The sequence below is a fragment of the Enhydra lutris genome, unplaced genomic scaffold, assembly GCF_002288905.1.
Source record: "Enhydra lutris kenyoni isolate GAN:26980312 unplaced genomic scaffold, ASM228890v2 scaffoldscaffold13, whole genome shotgun sequence".
In the NCBI taxonomy this organism is placed as follows: Eukaryota; Metazoa; Chordata; class Mammalia; order Carnivora; family Mustelidae; genus Enhydra; species Enhydra lutris.
The window spans coordinates 6,754,450-6,775,466 of NW_019154097.1; the positions used below are offsets into that span (position 1 = coordinate 6,754,450).

A 21,017-nucleotide genomic window follows, 5' to 3' on the forward strand; every position below is an offset into this window, starting at 1 on the left:
CTGCAGGCATGTCACAGAGAATCTGGTTTGCTCCCAGTGGGTAATCACAGACAGAGGTTTATGGGACAGTTAGGTGGTTCTCTCTCTCACTCGAGTCCCCATGAGTGCCCCACCATGGGAGAGAAGGCATGGACATGCAGCTGGCCACAGCAAACCCCATCTTGCCCGGGCCATGCCCATGGAAGTTGCTTCCCCTGTGGGCCTCATCCATCCATGACACACATCATCCAGTGTGTCATGGTGGACAGTACCTGAGGATGGCTGCTTCAGGGAAACTGGGGTGTCTGTGGCATCATTTATCTTCTTGATGCTCACCCCCAAATCAGTCATGGCTTGATTTTCTACCTACTGGCCATCCTTTCGTAACATGTTCCAACTCCCAAATGTCTTTGCCGACTCATGGTCCAGGTCCATTTGCACTCAGGGCTCCGAGGGGAGCAGCCCCGCTGTGGTAAATGGTGGTAAACCTTCTCGTGAAAAATCATACTAAAATAAAGCAGTGGTCTTTTCTTCCTGAGATTTCGCTCTCGGTGGCCAGGCCCACAGCTGTCTTCATATACCTGATGTCATCCCCATCCCCTCCCAGAGGGGGCTTTCCAAAGGATCCAGACTGTGTGGGAGTGGCCAAAGCTATGCATTTTGATGGTACTGAGATTGGAGGTGGGAAGGCTCTCTAGCTTAGCTGGTTTGGGGGGTGCTGCAAGAAGTGGGGTGAGATTCTGTTCCCCTCTGCCTTCCCAGTATCCTCCGCTACATCCCTGAGTGAAAGTGGGGTGGGGAGAGAGCAATGACTAGAAGTGAAGACTGCCCTCCTCCCCCGCATCTGAAGAAGGACCCTGGTTTTTGTTCTAGATCTATCCCCGAAACTCCTTGGGCAAATCTTTCCTTGCTCTGGGCCTCAGTTTCCTCTTGGAGGGCAGCTGTGTGCACTAGAAAATCTCTAAGCATCCTTGCAACCACAGACTTCTTTGACTCTCTAAGGCACAGGGAGGGCTGAGGTGAGGGAAGCCTACGTGACTCAGATCTACTCTGACTCTAGTCTGCTTCGGTAGCAAGCCCACACCTAGAAGACTAACCATGTTTGAAGAAGGAACACGGGGATAGGCTGATGCTATCTTTCTTGAGACACCCATCTCCAAGGGCGACGTTCAAAATATTTAACAGACAGAGTGGCCTGCGCATGGCCTGTCAGCAGGGTGGAAAGAAGCCGGGAGGGCCAGCCAGGACTGCAGCCCAAAAGCACACCTCACCCCACCACAGCTCTGCTGAGCCTTTCTCCGCTTGGTTATTGAGTCTCTTGCTTCTTGCCTGATTCTGCATTCAGGGACCTAACTCAAGGCCCTCGGGCTGCTTCTCACCTCAACCACTATAGGTACAATAGCTGTAATTATCCTGCATCCAAATGCCAACATAATCATATTCACATTCTTAGAGGGCCCCTTTACGCCAAGCCCTGTGTCGGCTTCCTCCTCACCTCCTTGCCTTCAGAACCATCGAAGGCTTAGAGACTCTAGACAATGATGACCTGGGTCCTAGCCTAGCTATGGCCCTCATCTGGTGGGTGACCTTGGACAAGTCCCTGCCCTTCCTGGGTGTCAGATCCCTCACATGGAAATGAGCAACCTGGATTGATTTGATGGGCTCTGAGGTTGTATGGGTCCAAGAAGAATTTGGGGAGAAATGCAAGTCTTCAGCTGCTGACCACTCTCTTTCTCTTTATCTCGTTCTCTCTCCCTCTCCCTCTCTCTCTCTCTCTGTCACCCGGTCCCACAACCTCCACTATAGAATGCACTGCTGCCTGCAGGCCTGAGGCAGAAGGATCAGACCACCAAGGCGCCCACAGGCCCCTTTAAAAGGGAGGAGCTCTTGGATCACTTGGAAAAGCAAGCAAAGGAGTTTAAAGACCGAGAAGATCTGGTCCCCTACACAGGGGAAAAGAGAGGTACTGAATACTGTTGCTCTTATGATTGCATCACTCCCCATGCATCACTGTCAAGTGCCACCTGTATGCAGGCCCTGTGCTGAGCCTCGTGTGACTGGGCCTCCTTGCCCTCATGCCTGCCCGGCCCAAATTCACAAACCCAACACCAAGGGCATCGACACATAATGTAGATTTCATGAAGTTTTGGGTAAACTAAGGAAAGCGTGTTACATACCCAGACCAGCAAAACTTTCCCCTAAATCCCCTTTAGCCAGGGTGTCCTGATTGTTTTTCATACAAATGTAGACACCTTTGAAAATGAAAGTGAAAACTATTAGTCATGACATCAGGACATAAGGCCTGTGCAAGGCCTGTGCTGTGCAAACTGGGAACAAGGTCACCTCCCTCTGCCCTCACTGTCCATGCTCGTTCCCCAGTGCTTCTCTATCTGTCCTTCTAAGATTCTCTGCCCCAGCAGAAGGCAAGTCATCTAGAAGACTGGGAAACAGAGAGCATTCCCTGACTGTCCAACCCTTCCAGGACTGCCCCTTGTACTCCAAACCCTTCTGCTGTCCTCTTGGATTATGTTTACCTTTGCTCACCCCATTGCTTCCCCACACCCTCCTTCCTTTCCTCACACATCCCAAGCTTTTTTCTACCTCAGAACCTTTGTACGTATTCCCTCTTCCTGAACCGCTGCTCCAGCTGTCTGGCTCCATGCTGTCTTCATGGCTGGCTCTTCCTCCCCTGTATAAGAGGCTTAATGGTTAGAAACACAGCCTGGATTACTAGCTGTGTGAGCCTGAGCACATTTTTCAGTCTGCTGTGTCTCCATTTCCTCCTCTGTGAAATGGGGATGAAGAAGGTACTATTACCAGCCTTGTGAGATTGTTAGGAAGGTTGAGTTAAGATACTTGTAAAGCACTTAACCAGGTACCTGGCCCATAGCACATGCTATGTAAGTCCTACCTATTACTATCCATTTGCTCTCAACTGTGCTGTCTTCTCTTTTAGGGGAGACTTTCCCATCCACCCTATCAAGTGCCATGCGGTCCCTTCAGCTCTCCCTGGGTTCTTCTCCATCTCAGGAGCCTGCATATGTGTCTTTCAGAGTGATTTCCACTTTATCGTTTTCTCCTTATGTATCACTCGTCTGTCCCACTGGCTGTAAGTCCCGCGAGGCCAGGGACTCAGGCTGGTCTTGCTCACCCAGCACCCCCGGCACCCAGCACAGGGCCTGGTCTACAGCAGGGCTCATAGAGAGTTGTTGAATGAATGAGTTAAAGTTAAATAAGTCCACAGGGAGTCTTGTGGGCTGCTTCCTCACACTATAAGTCCCACAGCTACAAGGACCACATCTGTCTGGCTCGTCGTGACATCTACACCTAATAAACATTAACACGTGGAAAGCACCCGATAAGCGTTGGATTGAATGACACCGTTAATTCTGATCAATTACTTCATTGTGTAATTGCTTGTTTGCAGTTTCCTCCATTCTCCCCGCCCCCCCAGACTATAAAAGTGCTGAGCCCAGAGTCCAAGTCTATAGCATTTGTCTCGGTGTCCCTGTTGTGGGATAAATAATCAAATAAAAAAGCAAGCAGGGGGGCCTCATGGGGAGGAGGTCGCGCCATCACAAACCCTGGACTCGGAGCTTAGTTCAGATTCTACAGAAACCTGGGAAGGTCAGACAAGCCCAAGGGACATTTGGGTTACAGAATGTCGGGAGGATGGTGTGGTCTGAGGCATGCTGGGGAGGGTGCGGGAGGAGGAGGCCTTGACCATAAGGGCCGGGTGTGCCCGGCTGAGAGAGTGGGCACGAGAGGTTTTTGAGCGAGACATTTGTGCCACGAGGGGCGAGTCCTGCGCAGCAGACAAGGATAGAATCTCTGGATTTTGTGCAGCCTTATGGGGCCTCCCGTTGTCCCACTTGCACCTTTGAAAAATGGGGACACCGAGAGTCAGGAGCATACATGGGTGGACTATGGGTGAGTCATCACATGGCCCCATGGACCCACCACCCTGCAAGGGAAGGAGCTGGACATGGGGGGTGGGGGTGGGAAATGGAATCTGGGCGGTACACAGACCCATCCTGCTGCCCCCCCCGTGGAATGCTGGCCTGGCATGGAGCCGGGAACAGCTCTCCAGACTCCCGGAGCCTGCCGGCCTTCATGAAAAACCATGCCGACCCAAGGAGGGCAGCTAGAACTTATTTGTTTGCACATAGTGACCCGTCTCAGAGACTCACCATCATCACCACTACCACCAGCATCCTCATCAGAAAGTATTTATGCGATGACCGTTGGAGTCTTTACAGTTTTTTAATAAGTGAGGGTCTCAGCAGAGTGTTGAGGAAGGACACCTGCTGGCTTGATGGGGCAGACTCAAGGCCATGGTGTCCAGCCTTCACTGAGCATCTCTTTACCCAGTGCCAGACCTAGAACTAGCCAAGGTTGAGGGGAAACAGCACCCCCATCTCTGCAAGACCAAGCAGGAGGCAATGGAGCCATAAACTGGCACGAAGTCCTAAGGAATCTGAACTTTCATTCACTCTCGCTCAACTGGGAGATCAGAATAAAGCTTCATGCAGGATATTTTTAAGGCAGAATTATACTGAATTCTTCATGCAGATTAGATTTGACTACACGTGTGGAGGAGAAAAGTAAAATAAGAGAGATTTAATCAAGGAAAAGTTTTAACTTTCTTTTGCTTAGCTACAGGGTTAGGCATTCTGGGCTGGTTGGGCATCTTCCTTGAGATTAGCAATCAAGACCTTCTCCAGATTTTTATTCTGCCATCCCTGCAGTATGTCCTTGTTATCGTGGTCCATATTGGCTGCTGAAACTCCAGCCATCACATCCACGTTCCAACTAGTAAGATGAAGGAAAGGAGGAAGTCCAGACCCCCTCTTGTGTCTTAGAGCCACTGCCCCTGCTGGAGGCACATGCCACAGGGGTGTAAGAAACCACAGGTCTGACACATTTATTGAAGGGCCAACCTACTTATTACATCAGTCATTTTTACAGCAGATTTTCTTTTTAACTGTTTTGTTTTCTGTGCATGTTTTGTCCTTTTCCAGTTTCACCAGGTCTGGGCTCCCCCACTTGCCCCATTTCAGGCAATTCTCAATCAATAACCAAAGTGAACTTTTTTTTTAATTGAAGTAAAACAATAAAATTCACGTAACATAAAATTAACCATTGTAAAGTGAACAATTCAGTGGTGTTCAGTGCATCCACAGTACTGTGCAACCCCCACCTCTATATAGATCCAAAACATTTTCATCACTCCAAGATAAAACCCTGTGCCCCATAACCTGTTACTCCCCAGTCCCTGCTGTCCCCAGCCCCTGGCAACCACTGATCTGTTTCTGTGACTTTACCTCTTCTGGATAGTTCCTATGAATTAAATCATAAACTATGTGACTTTACATGCCTGGGTTTTTTCACTTAGCATGTTGTTTTTGACACTCACTCGTTCCCTTCTATGACGGAACAATATGACACAATTCATTTATCCATTCATCTACTTACTGATGAACATTTTGGTTGTTTCCACCTTTTGGCTACTGTGATTAGTGTTACTATGAACATTCCTGTACAGGTAGTTTTTTGAGTACCTGTTTTCAAGTCTTTGGGGCTTATAATCCCAGGAGTGGAATTCCTGGATCAAGTGGTAATTCCATGTTTGTGCCACTTTACACAGTCACCAGCAATCAAAAAGTTTCCAGTTTCCCCACATCTTCGCCAACATTTGTTATTCTCCATTTTGGTTTTTACTGTAGCCGTCCTCGTGGGTGTGAAGTGGCATCTCACCGTGATTTTGATCTGCATTTCCCTAATGAACAGTGATGCGGAGCATCTGTGCAGGTGCTTATTGGCCATATGTATATCCTCTTTGAGGAAAAGTATCTTTTTTATTAACACATAATATATTATTTGTTTCAGGGGTACAGGTCTGTGATTCAACAGTCTTACACAATTCACAGCACTCACCATAGCACATACCATCCCCAATGTCCATAACCCAGCCACCCCATCCCTCCCACCCACCTCCTCTCCAGCAACCTTCAGTTTGTTTCCCAAGATTAAGAGTCTCTTATATTTTGTCTCCCTCTCTGTTTCCTCTTGTTTCATTTTTCTCTCCTTCCCCTATGATCCTCTGCCTTATTTCTCAAATTCCTCATATCAGTGAGATCTTATGATAATTGTCTTTCTCTGATTGACTTACTTCACTTAGGATAATACCCTCTAGTTGCATCCACATCACTGCAAAGGAAAGGTTTTGGTGTTTTTGATGGCTGCATAGTATTCCAGTGTGTGTGTGTGTGTGTGTGTGTGTGTGTGTGTGTGTGTATGACATCTTCTTTATCCATTCCTCTGTTGATAGACATCTAGACTCTTTCCATGGTTTGGCTATTGTGGACATCGCTACTATGAACACTGGGGTACACGTGCCCCTTCGGATCACTACATTTGTATCTTTAGGGTAAATACCCACTAGGGCAATTGCTGGGTCATAGGGAAGCTCTATTTCCAACTTTTTGAGGAACCTCCATCCTGTTTTTCCAGAGTGGCTGCTTTTGAAGAAATATTTTTAAGTTCTTTGTCCATTTTTAAGTTGGGTTGTTTTTCTTTTCATTGTTAAGTTGTAAAAAATATTTTATACATATTCTGGATTCTGGACCATATCAGATATGTGATTTCAGTATGTTGTCTTTTTACTTTCTCAATAATGTCCTTTGAGGGACAATGATGTTAAATTTGGATAAAATCCATTTGACCAATTTTTAAATTTTTGTTGTCATATCTAAGAATATGTTGCAGGGGCGCCTGGGTGGCTCAGCGGGTTAAAGCCTCTGCCTTCAGCTCAGGTCATGATCTCAGGGTCCTGGGATCGAGCCCCGCATCAGGCTCTCTGTTCCGCGGGGAGTCTGCTTCCTCCTCTCTCTGCCTGCCTCTCTGCCTACTTGTGATTTCTGTCAAATAAATAAATAAATATTTTTAAAAAAAGAGTAAGAATATGTTGCAAAATCTAAAGTCATGAAGATCTTATGTGTAGATTATATGTTTTTCTTCTTCTAAGGGTTTTATAGTTTTAACTATTATATTCAAGTCGATCCATTTTCAGTTCATTTTTTTGTATATGGTGTGAGATAGGGGTGCAACTTCATCCTTTGTGTATGGATGTCCAGGCCCAGTACTTCTTTTTTTTAAAAACATACATTTTATTTATTTATTTATTTGTTTGTTTATTTTAGAGAGAGAGTGAGTGAGAGAGTACAGTGGGGAGCAGCAGAGGGAGAGGCAGCAAGAATCTTACGCAGACTCCACACTGAGTGTGGAGCCTGACAAGGGACTTGATCTCATGATGCTGAGATCATGACCTGATCCAAAACCAAGAATCGGATGCTCAGCTGACTGAGCCACCCAGGCACCCCCAGTACTGCTTCTTGAAGAAACTATTCTTTCCCTCCTTGAATGGTCTTGGTACCCTTGTCAAAAATCAATTTTCCATGGACATGTGGGTTTATTTCTGGACTCTCTATCCTATCCCGCTGTCAATATGTCTATCCTTGTCAGTGCCACACTATTTAAATTTGTAGTAAGTTTTGACATTAGCAAGTCTGAGCCCTCCAGGTTTGTTCCCGTTAAGATTATTTTGCCTTTTGGGGGACCCCTTGTGCTTCCTTATTAATTTGAGAAATGGCTTTTCTATTTTTGCAAAAAAAAAAAAAGGGGGGGGACTTTGGAATTTTGGTAAAAGTTGCCTTGAATCTGGAGATTGCTTTGGGCAATATTGCCATCTGAATATTGTCTCCCAATCCATGAACTTGGGATATTTTGGAACTTGGATTTTTCTATTTATTTAGGTTTTCCTTAATTTCTTTTGGCAACGTTTTCTAGCATTCCTTGCACAAGTCCTTCAGCTCATTGGTTAAATTTATCCTTAAACATTTATTCCTCTGGATGCTACTGTAGGTGAAATGACCATTCTAATTTTCCTTTCAGGTTGCTGCCATTCAGAAACCCCCACCCGTTTGTGCACATGGAACTTGTTTTACTCTGTAACTTGCTCAGAGCAGCGTTTATCCTATCCGTCCTAACAGCGCATTGTCAAATCTTTAGGGGTTTCTGCATATTGCATTATGTCTGCTACAATCAGAGATAATGTTACTTCTTCCTTTCCAGTCTGGATGCCATTTTTTTTCTTGTCCATTTGCTCTGACTGGAACTTTCGGTGCACATTTAACAGCCACGGTGAAGGCAGATATCCTTGCCTTGCAGCTTGTCTTTGGGGCATGTTTCCTTCCTCTGTCCTGTAGACCAGCTCGTAGACCATCATCTCGGTGAGGCCTTCCCTGACCACCCAACCCAAAAAAAGCCGAGCTCGACTGGACCCCAGCCTGGAACGTCCTAGTCTTTTGCTCTGCTTTATTTTCCTCCACAATGCCTAACGCCATGTGATATCTTTGCATGATTGTTTACTGTCTGTCTGCTTTCACTAAATTGTGAATGGTTCAGTGCTCCCCCTCCCCTTGGCTGCTAGAAGGGTGCCTGGCACTTAGGAAGCACTTGGTAAATATCTAGTGTGATGAATGAATGAATGAATGAACGAACGATAAACGAATGCAGTTTTCGTACATTGAATTACATTGTTTGTACTCTTTTACAGACTTGCTTTTTCTTACTTTATGTCCTGCTTGTCCTTCTTCATAAGCGGACATCTCCATCATCCTTTATAATCAGTGTGAGAACACCATCGTGTAGACGTCCCGTAATTTCTTCAACAACCCCCTATTGGTGGCCAGTGCAGTGACCGTCCTTGTGTGCCTCTTTGCCCCCTCGTCCAGTCATGAGTCTGACACTTTAAAAATATAATGTCCCATGAGGCAAGGATACATTTTTGCTCCCTATTCTTTTAACAATCTGAGTGTATTTTGTTTAGAAATGTTTCTAAATTTTTCTCTCACATCCGAACCCTGGGTTAGGGTATCCCAGAGCCTGACATTTGATTAAAGTTTTCTTTTGGAGCTTTTACCTGCCTACAGGTTGTTTTCATTAGCAACGAGTGTTTTTAATAGCGAGCAGTCTAGTTGGACCAAGATCGAAAGTGCTTTGTTGGAGATCTTTGGTTCTTGTTCCTTGGGGAAGTTCGGCATTGGGTCCCCAGAGGGAGAAGCCTGAAGGGAGCAAGTCTCAGCCCTGAGGGACCCACAGCGCTCTGGGACAGTCCTCCTAGGGCCATCAGCAGAGTTTGCCCCAGCAGAGTCGCCTGCCCTGTAACAGGCGCTCGTGTTTTGCAGGAAAGATCTGGGTCCCCAAGCAGAAGCCAATGGATCCTGTGCTGGAAAGTGTGACCCTGGAGCCAGAGCTGGAGGAGGCTTTGGCAAATGCCTCAGATGCAGAACTCTGTGACATCGCAGGTAAGAGGCTTTCCCGAAGCTTCGCCATATCTTCCACAAGAATTTGACCTGCCTTTGCAGGGACTCTTAGATGGTTTATTGCAACATGAACACACTTTCCATTTCTAAAAAGGAGTCGAGGAGACAGAATAATATTAACTATATTATTATTCTCCAGAATATTAAGACAGAAACCCAGGATCAAAAACCAAAGTGAAGAAAAGAGAAATAAAACCACCCAAACCTGTCACTCCACGGAGTCAGCTGTGGTTGCCATGAGAGCCCAGCCCAGAGCGATGGGAAGCCTCCCAGGGAGGGCTAGCATAGGTCCTCCACCAGCCGCAGCACCAAATCCTGCCCAAGCCACCGGCGAAGAGTGAACAGAGGGGGACAGGCAGAGGGTGTGAAGGCCTGGAAGGGTTATGAAGGGCCCTTCCGAGGCTCAGAGATCAGGCTTTGAGGAGCTCGCCCCCTCATCACGGATTTGTACAACATTGTCCATCGCAAAATGTGTTTCCATACAACCTTCACACTCAGCCCTTAATCTCCAGAAGGTGGCCTGCGATTCAGAGCCCTTTGCCACACTTATCTCCTTATTATGGTCTAGTACCTGCCCTGTGTACCGTGAGTTCTGTCCCTGCCGAGGGTTGGACTCGGTCTGTAGCGAGCACCCCACACGCCCACCGTGGGAATCCTTCGTGGCCTGGAGGGTGGGAAGGGGCCTTTTCATTCTGCAAACTTGGGAGCTACTAACCACCGCCCAGATAACGACAGGAGTGTGGATGGGGTGAGAAGAGACTCAGGGCAAGTGGGAACGGGAGAGAAAGGATAGAGTCAGCTGTGATTGTCTGGCTGTGACACTGAGGTTGGGGGAGAAGTCAGGAAGGTTCCAGATTTCTGGCTCCAGGGACTAAATGGATGGTGGTGCTATTAATGAAGGTGCGTATAGTAGTGTGCTTGGGCTGCCGTACACAATACCACAGGTTGGATGGCTTAAACAACAGAAACTTGTTCTCTCACAGTTCTGATAAGACTAGAAGTCCAAGATGTTGGTAGGTTTGTTTTTTTCTGAGCCCTCTCTCCTTGACTTGCAGGTAGCCACAGGTCACTGTGTCCCTCTGTGCGTGTGTCTCCCGGTGTGCCTTCGTGCATCCTAATATCTTCTTATGAAGACACCCGGCAGATTGGATCAGGGCCCACCTTAACAGCCTTCTCAGAACTTACCTCTTTCAAGACCTTATCTCCAAGTACAGTTGCAAATTCTGAAGTACTAGAGTTACGACTTCAACATGTGAATTTTGGAGGGACATATTTCAGCCCGTAACAGTGGGAAACGAGCAGTTTTAGGGGAGGGACTGAGTTCTTTGTGGTATCTTTAAAGTTTGATGTGCCTGTGGGCCACCCTGGAGGGGACAGCTGGCCTTGAAAGTCTTCAGGAATGCGGAGAGATCTGTGGTGTCGTTAGCGCTGTCAAGCTTCAGGCAGAAAGCGTGACACTCGGGTGGGTGCCTGGGGTTCTGGAGGCAAGTGCCCTGGCCAAGAGAGAACCTGTGAGAGATAGGGCATGGAAATGGGACAAAGCTAGTCGCAATGGGGGCCAGTAAGCCACACATGGCCCAGAAGACAAAACGATGTGAAGACAGACTAAACCTAACGCAAGAGCTTGGAAGACAGAATGAAGGCTCAGGGGTGGTGGGAGACCCGGAGCTGTGAGGCCACAGGGCTAGGGGACTTGGCTACCAAAGCTGTCTTCTGCCTGCTCCCAGCCTCCGGCTTCTCGTGGGCGTTGTGCATGAGTCCTGGTGACATTCATGCTAGGGAGCGGGAAGGGGGTGGCCTCCCATCTGTAGTGGAACCATGAGGGGAGGGACAGTGAGAAGACACCATATGACGCGAGGTGGGCCTGATGGCCAACGCCAGGCTGCAGGGACCTGAGGAGTGCGTGATGGGACGAGCCAACATGCAGATTCTGAGTCCAAACCACCATTTTCCTCAGGAGGGAGAACATTTGGGAAAGGCCACAGGGCAGTGGTCTGCAGGGTGTTGGGGCTGAGAGAGAAAGGCCTTCATTTGGCTGTGGAGTACAGAAGCAGTGAGCCAAGAGCCACAAAAATCCTATTAGAGTCCTCCCAAGGCTCCCATATTTCCAGCAAACCATCTCCGTGGTTGGGGGCCCGCCTGACTTCCATTAACCCGGGCAGCTGGGGGCAGGCTGGCTGTCGCTTGAGTCCGGCCTCTCCACTCGGACTCACCCTGGGGCTGTTTTCATCCCGGCCCTCCTCCTCTGATCACCCTCCGTGATGTCACTGCCCTCATTAGGCAGCTCAGAGGGATTATCGGATGACTCCCTGGTCAGAACCGCCAGTTCCTGGGCCAAAATAGAAGTGCAATATCGCGCTACGTTTCTGGGCTGGTTTCTTGAAACTATTTCCCTTTATTTTTGTTGGCATGGCTAATCATTATTATCTGTTCATGAGACCGTACCCTTCCATTGTCCGGAGAGGACAGGGGGAGCTGTAAGGCAACACCAGTATCAACTGGCTAACCTTGGGCGCCGGTCGCTGTGAATCAGCCATTTGAAGGGGTGGCAGGGGCTCCGGGGAAGGAGGGATGGAATATTTGCTGACCACCTCCTTATGGCCCAGGTGCCCTGGGAGTGGCTTCTAGAGCCTTGCCGCATTTCTTGACCCCAGCAATCCTAAGAAGTAAGGATCCCTGTTGTCCCCGTTTGATGGATGGAGAAGGAGGCAGTGACATTGAATGCTTTGCCTATGGGGCTTGAACACAGGCAGCTTCCCCAGAGGGCACACTTCTCCTCCAGAGAGCACCAGCCACCACCATGCAGATGAAGCCGTCCTCTGAGGGGACACAGAGGGTGGGCAAGAGGGGATTCACCCCCACGCCCCATGGAGCCCAGTGGGGGGAGGGTGGGGCCACATTAGGAAAGTCTCTGTATGTCACAGGAAGGCATTGACCCTTAAGGATCCATGGGACCATGGGGACTGTTGGGAGAGGCCAGATGAAAGCAGAGGCTTAGGCAAAGGTGGTGGTGTTTGGAGGACGGAGGGATGGAGGAGGCTGGCCCCAGGTAAGGTCAAGGGCTAAGGTAGAGCTGGGGACTGTGTCTGACGTGCAGCTGTCCTAGCACTGGACCTGAGGCCAAGAGGCCAAGAGGCCACAGGAGGTAGAGGCGGGAGCTTACGTGAGTGTCTGGTGTGGCAAGCCAGGGGTTCAGATCCCTTCTCAAGGATGGGGTTGCTGGAGCCATGAGTGTGGGTGACCCAGCAGAGAAAGGAAAGTAAGGAGAAGAGGGCATACGGTCTGCGGGACATCTCTGGTGTTGGGGACGTGGCTCCCAGGCAGAGCCTTCCATTGGCTTAGTTTTGGTCCCTCATATTCACATACTCGGCCACCATTTATCCAGCGTCGTCCCACTGTGCGCCCGGCTCCAGGCGAGCCCTGGTAGAACGGCGTGCAGGGACGGCTAGTCCTTGCCCTCGCAGAGCTGACGTTCAGCAAATACTTAGGCCAATAAGTGACAGATGAGAGTGAGTGTCATCCTGAGAAAGGTCAGGGAGCAAGAAGGGGGCTTGGTTAGGTGCTGGCGCCAGGGGACATGAAGGTAGAGGCTGAAGCTGAGCCCCAAGGAGGAAGAGCAGGGGTGAGCTGGGGGGGGTGGGGGGATGGGGGAGACATGTCCCAGGCTGGCACACAGCAGGAGCGAGGCTCTGAGCCCCTCCGCGCGGCTTGCTTGGCACGCAGGTGGCAGGCTTGACGTTCGGCGGTGACAGGAAGATGTAGAGAGACACCCAGCAGATGTGTCGTCCTGACTCGAGTGTGGCCTAGGGAAGGCAGAGCTGGGGACTCCCGTTTGTTCGTTTGTTTTCGTGTCTGTGCACCATTTGTGCCTGCATTCATTCGCACGCGGAGTCCACGGGGATCATCAAGCTACTGTGTGCTCGGACGCATCAGATCCAGGCCCTGCCCTTGGGGGACCCAGGAGGTGAGGAGGAAGACAGACCAGAAGCATATAAATTTCAATGTGAGAAGTGTGACCGCAGGGTAATGAGCAGAAGGGGCAAGCCCCTGACAGTGCTGAGTTCTTGGCTTGTGGCCTCGGCTTGTAATGCAGAGGCCACTGGGAGTCCGTGGCAAGCCCTTGGCATTATCAGTGCCCCCTGCCCCATCTGGAATGCGATCTTGACTCACCTTCAGGTGCGGCCAGACTCCAAAGGGAATCGGCCTGGAAGAGACTCTCCCTCCAGAAGGCCCAGTCCCCAGCCGCCACCATGGGCAGTTGGTACCCCCAGCTCCTGTGATTCTCAGAGACAGTCTTGGCCGCCCACCCTGAGCTTCTGGGGTCTTCACACATCCTTGGGCACTGGTTTTCCTCACATTCTGCCAGGGTCAGGGTGTGGCTTATCTAGAAGTGGTTTGACGGCACCCAAGTTCTGGGCCAAAGCTGGCTTCTCCCACCTGTTTCTGTGATGCAGGAAAACGCCTTCCCGCTGTCTGCCCGGGGCCGGCCAAGCAGTTGGCAGCTGGAGGGGCCCGGGATATGTGCTGTGATCTCTCTGCATCCTAAGTGGAATTACAAACCGAGTGAACCCTGCCAAGGCAGAAGAGGAAAGAGAACTCGATGTTCTTTTTCAGAGTTCAAAAATAGTCCTTTTTCAGTTTTGAGGAAGATCTGGTCTTAAAAAAAAAAAAAAAGTCATGTTTCCCAGTGCTAAATTCAGCTGTGCCAATATCTACGAGGAATGAAGTGGCAGGCAATGGTGATGTGCTATTTTCCTCCATCATTCACTTGTGGCGACATGAGTGTGCAAAACCAAACAAGGGGAGAGCTGTGATTAGGTGCCTGGGGCAGGCCAAAGGATTCGAGCCACCAAGCTCTGCTTTCTGCTCAGCAATGGAGATTTTGTGTGGTGCATGCCCCCCAGCCCCTGCCCCAAGTCCTTCCCCTCTCCTCTCTCCCTCCCTTCCTTGGGTCTTTCCCTCCCTCCCTTTCTTCCTTCCCTTCCTCCCTTTCTTCTTTCCCTCACTTCCTTTCTTCCTTCCCTCCCTCTCCCTTCCTTCCTTCCTTCCTTCCTCAAATCCTAACTTCCTCTGAACTGCAAATAGTTTCATTTCTTCTGAGAACTGGTATTGACATGTCTGGTGCCTCCCAGAATAGGCGTGTTATCTGTCCTTAGAATTCTGGCATGGAGGGGCCAGTTTAGAACTTTGGAACTGCTGATGACCTAGTTTGTGGAGGAGTGGATGGGAGGTCTCAGAAGCCAGGAGAGCCCTCACTGAGCAGGATTTGACAAGCCATTTCCCTCTCGAGTCTGCTGGAAAACCAGAGACCCTGGCTGGGGGCTTGTTATAAAAATCAAATGGGATAAAAAGATGAGATGTTATACATAACTAAGGAATCGTTGAACACTACATCAGAAACTAACGATGTACTGTATACTGGCTAACTGAACATAATTTTTTATAAAAGAGATAAGATGTTATGTGACTATTAGGTGCTATGTGAGGGTAAGAGATTGGCATTTAAACATACTCCCTTTTTTAGGTGACATGACTGAGGCCCAAAAAAGTGGAAATGTCCTGGACATTTTGGTGCCAAATTGGTGCCAAAACCCAGCCTGGAGCCCAGGTCTCTTCCTTCTGTCCCCAGCCACTTCCTTGTACCCTTCCTGCCCCCCTTTCTGGACCATTATAGGAAGCTGGCATGAAACACAAAGGGCATTTTCCATCCCCCACCTCTCTATACCTCTCAGCAAGACCAGCCAGCCATATGATGTCACATCTTTGCTCTGATTCTTAGCAACCTTTCCGAATTTTTTTTCCAAACTGGGGTCCCAGCTGCAGCCCAGAATCACCATAAGCCACCACCCGCCACCAGCCCATTTTGGGATGGGAAAGAGCCAGCTCCAAAAGGTGGCTCCCGGTGAGCCAACTCCCCACCTTCCCGGCTGCTGACTCAGGCCTTGGCCCCCACTGCCCACGTAGAAGCAGCCTAAATTAAAGCCTGGAGAGCTCTAAAAAATGCAGATGCCTCTCCCTATAAGTACTCCGTGATGAACAGGAGAGTCTAATTTTAGCAGAGAAGATTCTTAGAATGTGAGAAACAGAAGGGCTTTGAGATCAGCTCATCCTGTGGTTCTCAGCCCCCACTGAGCATCAAAAATCATGCAAGGGGATTAAAAATATATCTGCAGAGATTCAGATCGGCTGGTCCAGGAGGAGCACCAATATTGTCTTGAAGCTGCGGGTTATTTGTATGTGCAGCTGGGGTAGAGAACCAAAGGGCTTGTTTTGCCCTTCCTCGCACAGAAGAGGCTAAAGTCCAGAGAGGGCTGGGGACATGCCCCAGGTCACACAGAATCAGGGGTAGAGTCAGGATTAACTCAGGTCTCCTGACTCCTCACCAAGGACTCTCATGTAGTCTCTCTCACTAGAAATCATGTCTAATGAAATGGCCAGGGGAATTAAAATGGATCAGCAAATATTTACTAAACACTATACTCTGGAGGAGAAGGAAGAGAGACTATTCTTCCCCGACCTCTGGAAGCCCAACGTCCAGTAGAGGAAGCACACATGCGTCCAGCTACCTCTAACGCTGTGTGGTCCATGCTAGGATATGGACGGCAGGTGCAGTGGGAGAACTAGAGAGGGAGAGAGAGAATTCCAGAAGCCTCCATGAGGGAAGAAGTGTTACTCCAAGTCCTGAAGGATGGGAAGGTAGAGTTGCTGGGTCAAATACACAAATACAGGATGCTCAGTTGGATCTGAATTTCAGATCAACAATGAATAATTTTTAATATAAGTAGATCCCAAATACGGAATGGGACATACTTATACTAAAATATTATTCGTTGCTTATCTGAAATTCCAATTTAACTGAGTATCCCGTATGTTCATTTGCTATATCTAACAACACTACTGGGGGCATTTTAGCAGCACACATGGCAGATGGAGGGAGACTCACCACCAGTAGAGGGGACAGTGTTGACAGAAGCGGGAGAATGTACTGAGCTGTGACCATTTGTATCACCAGAGCAGAAACGGTGTGGGTGAGAGACAGGCCGTTGAAGCGGCTGGCCCATGGAGGGCTGGTGAAGCCAGGCTCCAGGGTCACAAGCTACCATCCTCCGACCTGGGTGGCTGCAAAACCTCACGGTCCCCACATCCTTCCCTCCCTCTGTAGTCCATTCTGCACACACAGCCAGAGTGATACTCCCAGGACCCAAGTCAGGACATCTCGGTCCCTGCCGAGGTCTCCAGTGGCTTCTCAGCTGCTCCTGGGGAAAGACACACAAACCCCTTACTGCAATCTAGAAGACCCTGTGGGATCGAAATGTGCCTGTTTGAATTAAATCTACTCCAGAGTGATATTGTGAGGATTCGGTGTGGGGGTGGTGTCAGGCAGTTTCCCAGCTTGGCTGCCCCCTGAATCTACTTAGGGAGCCTTGAAAAAGGCAGAGGCTTGACTTCACCCCTAGAGATGGTGGTCTAATGGGTCTGGGGTAGGCCTGGGCTTCAGGTGTTTGAAAAGATGCCCCAGGGATTCCAATGTGCAGCTGAACTGAGAATCACTGACATTTACCATACTCTCTGGCCCTGAGCAAGCGTGCAGTGAGTGGGGGGATGGGGGAGGTCCACCATGCGTCCAGCTCAGCTCCGTCCACCTTCTGTTTCCCCTTCCTGCCCTAGGCTTCCACTCCCTGAGCTTGAGGGCTTTCCCACCCACCATTCCCTCTGCCTGTCCAGAATGCCCCCACTCCTTTCTCTTGACTTGGCCGACACTACTCATCCCTCCTATCCCAAGTCCCTCCATTCAGTTCTCCCAAAACAACTGAACTTTTCCTCTACAACACGTATACTCTGTGCTTATGTTTTCAATTGTGCAGGTACCTGCCTAACATCTCTCTCCCCCAACAGACTTTGCTGTTCCTTGCTGCCTCCCACACACAGCCCCACTCCCTCCCAGCCCCACCCCATTCTTCTACCCCCTCCAGCACCACCCCACCCAGAGCCAGGCATATGATGTGGGCACTCAATAAATGTTGAACAAACGAATGGATGAAAGCCCGACTGAGCACAGGAGTGATGTGGTCAGATCTGCACTTCCAGAAGGATCTTTCTGGCTGCTCTGTAATGAATGCTGGTGGGGGGAGGGTAGGAAGAGACCGGGGCCAGGACAGCAGTGATTACACGGCTGTGATAACACAGCTGCAGAATAGTAGGGCCTCAGCCAGCACAGAGGAGACAGAATGGGAGGTGGGACAGATGAGAGACAGTGTTCGGAGGGAGGGGACTTAGGGCATGCCATGCAACCGAGGGTCCACACTGAGGGGACAGGCAGGGTGACAAGACAGAAGGTGATTCAAAGGAAGGGGCCGTTGCTGGGAAGGACGAGCTCTCTTTTGGCCAAGTTGGGCTGGAGGTACCCGTGGAACACTGGGAGACACCTAGGAATCTGAGGCCGGGGCTGGAAAAGTCTCTGCTGGGTGTAGAGATCTGAACGTCACATAAATAGAGACGAGAGCAAAAATCAAGTAAAATTTAAAACCATGCAAGTGTTTCTTGCCATTTCCATGAGCAAAAATGCCAGGGGTGTGGGACATCCGTGATCCGGGGGCTCTTCTGTGGGAGAGAGGAGAGTCATGGCGCTCCCCGTGTCCCCGCAGCTATCCTGGGCATGCACACGCTCATGAGCAACCAACAGTACTACCAGGCCTTGGGCAGCAGCTCCATCGTGAACAAGGAGGGACTCAACAGTGAGTACACCGCCCTCATCCCCAGCTTTGCCCCCCTCCCCCCTCCCCGAGCAAGGACGCCCCGGAAGTGAAGGCGTCCGCGGCTTCTTGCTTCCTCTGCCCACTCATGCTCTTTGGCTCATTGCAGACATTTTAAAATTTTGACGTAGCCAAATCTATCCACCTTTTCCTTCACCTTCGCTGGGATTTGTGTCTTGCTTGTGCAGGACTTCTCCGTCCTCATGTGGCAAAAATGTCCTCCTGCAGTGTCTCCTGAGAGTGTTAGAGGTTCGCCTCTCGTATCCCACTTCTTACTCCACCTGGGTCTGTGTTTGGGTGCGGTGTGAGAGGAGATCAAACGGTCACTTTTCATGCCTCTCCCACGGGGACAACACTGTTCTTTGCGAAATCCGTCCCTCCACCGCTGGCCTGGGACTCCGTCACGATCATGAATTTCTACACGTCCACACGTGCCTGTCTCCTGGGGCCTCTTTTGTTCCTCGACTCCCCTTGTCCTTTCCTGGGACCATACTGTATTATTCTTCCTGCTCCCCTGCATCGTCCCTAGCTGGCCTTTTGACCCCCCAAATCAGTGAGGGTGCCAGAAGAATACTGACCCTCTCTCTGGAAAGCTTATACGTTTCTCTCACGTTCAGGCTTCATTTTATCCTCACAAGAGTCCACTGAGGTAGAGCAACTGTCTGACACCTTACAGAGGAGGACACGGAGGGTCAGAGGGTTTCAGTCATTCACCCCGGGCATGTAGGACTCAAAGGTGGAGTCCAAGCAGGGCACGGTCAGCGTGTCTCCCCACCTCTGCTGACGCCCCCGAATGTGCGGCCTTTTCTTGGGGCTGAACTCTGCTGCTGCTTCCTTCCAGAGAATCCTGTGGAGGGAGAGGCTCCCTGTGTTCCTGTGAGCCACCTCTCTTCTGTCCGTCCCTCTAGGCGTGATCAAACCCACACAATACAAACCTGTGCCTGATGAAGAGCCAAATTCAACAGATGTAGAGGAAACCCTGGAGCGGATAAAGAACAATGACCCCAAACTTGAGGAGGTTAACCTCAACAACATCCGGGTAAAGGCCTTTTGATTTCCCTTCACCTGGGGCGGGTGGGAGGAGCCCATGTGTGTGCCCAGGCTTGGCTGTATGGAGAGAACAGGGACCTGTTTGGGTTCTGGGTGCTTCCAGATCAGGAAGGGAGCAAACCCTCTCAAAGGCCTGGGCGGTGTAAGCAAACACATCCTATGGCCCTGGTTTCTTCAGGCCCTGGTGTTCACCATAGGCCAACACACTTTCGATTCTGGAAACCTGCCTTGTTATTCGAAACACTGAGAGCTTCGCTGAGCTAAAATCATAAGTCAGACACCTGACTGCCAGGGATCCTAAGGCTAGAAAAAGTCTGCGCCCAGCAGATGAATGGGGTCCCACAGCCCTGGGAGGGGCTGGCCCTGAACCATCCGCACGCCATCATCCGTGTGGTCAGTCTCGTTCTGCAGCCCTGGCAGGGAGCTGTCAGCCCCTGTGTTCAGCCTGACCAGATGTCGCCTGTGTGACCACCAAGGGCAGAGGAGGGTCCGATGGACAAGCCTCTGACCCTGGACGGGCTGCAGGAGGAATTCAGGAGCGGAACCAGCTGCCTGCCCACCTGCTTAGCCCGGAGCCCGGCGGGATTAGTTCTGGGAGGGTGTGTGGGTAAGATAAGAAGTGGGCCCCCCGCCCCTGCTCCCCAGCTCCTCTTTCCTTTCTTCTCCATTTTCTTTTAAGCGGCTGCCAGCCCCACAGCCTAATCTGATTAGAAACCTGCACCTGCAGTGTTCTCCTCCACCTGGTCTCCCCAGGCTCTGCTCCCACGGGGAGCTAACATGACACTCTGAAACGAGAGATCCTGCAAACACAGCCAGGTTTTCTCTCGGGTGCCTCCATTGTCTGCCATGTGCCCAGTGGGAGGCCCTGGCACAGCTCAGCACTCTGTACCCTGGCAGGTAACCCTGGCTCAGAGCGGCGCAGGGGTGTGGAACCCGGCCACGGCTGTGCGCCTTCACCGTGGGCCCACAGGCTCGTCCCTCTCCAGGCCTCAGTTTCCCTTCCGCATGTGAAAAATTTGGACCAGATCAGTGGTTTTCCCCTGAGAAGATTAAGAAATCTATGCCAAAGCCACCCCCCTGGGATTCTGAATTTATTGGTCTGGTCCACACCCATGCATCAGCAGTTTACAAAAGTTCCCCAGGAGCCTCTGTTGTGAGGTACAGCTGAGACCTGGCGGGACAGATGTCTCCTAGAGATCATCTAGGGCAGTGTCCAGCCCCCGACCCTGGTTTTCCAAAAACAGGCCTAGAGAGAGAGGAGACTTTGCCCAGTGTCAGACTGTCATAAGCATTGCCAGTTGTCCAGGCAGAGGCCGAGGCCCTGCCCACTCCCACACCCCAGTCCCGAGCCCCCGGCACAGCACTCCTCTGCATCCTTTGCCTTGATGTTTCCTTCTCTGGTCTCCACCTGCACAGAGAATTGTGGGTCCTCCCTGAAATTGTCAGGGACAGTTTTCTCAATCTGTTTACCTGAGAGTTCTCTCCAGATCTCAGCCTTTGGGGGCAAAGCAGGAACTCTTTGTCTATCCAGTGATCTGGTCAGAGACCTACTAGGAATCAGGCTGCATGTGTGAGAGGGTTACTGCACCATCTGTCTTCCCAGCCTGACCCTGGTGGGGGCTGCTCCTCACCACCTGCCTCTCTCTCTGCAGAACATCCCCATTCCCACTCTCAAGGCCTATGCCGAAGCCCTGAAAGAGAACTCATATGTGAAGAAGTTCAGCATCGTGGGAACACGGAGCAATGACCCCGTGGCACATGTATGTACATTTCAGTTCCGCTGCATTGAAACTGGGGGGCTAGAAACAGAAGGATGGATGCTTATGGCCCCAGGACTGGCTGAACCCCA

At 50.4% G+C, this 21,017-nt stretch overlaps 1 protein-coding gene across 1 annotated transcript in view; it reads left to right on the forward strand.

Annotated features, from left to right (window-relative positions):
* The window catches only part of LOC111145722 (tropomodulin 1), an 83,466-nt gene that overhangs the window by 37,443 nt on the left and 25,006 nt on the right, over positions 1-21,017 (forward strand). Inside the window, exons 3-7 of the mRNA XM_022500877.1 lie at positions 1,786-1,942; positions 9,228-9,347; positions 18,011-18,100; positions 19,027-19,157; positions 20,821-20,928. Of these exons, the coding sequence (XP_022356585.1) occupies positions 1,786-1,942; positions 9,228-9,347; positions 18,011-18,100; positions 19,027-19,157; positions 20,821-20,928 (606 nt within the window). The remainder of the gene's footprint in view (positions 1-1,785; positions 1,943-9,227; positions 9,348-18,010; positions 18,101-19,026; positions 19,158-20,820; positions 20,929-21,017) is intronic.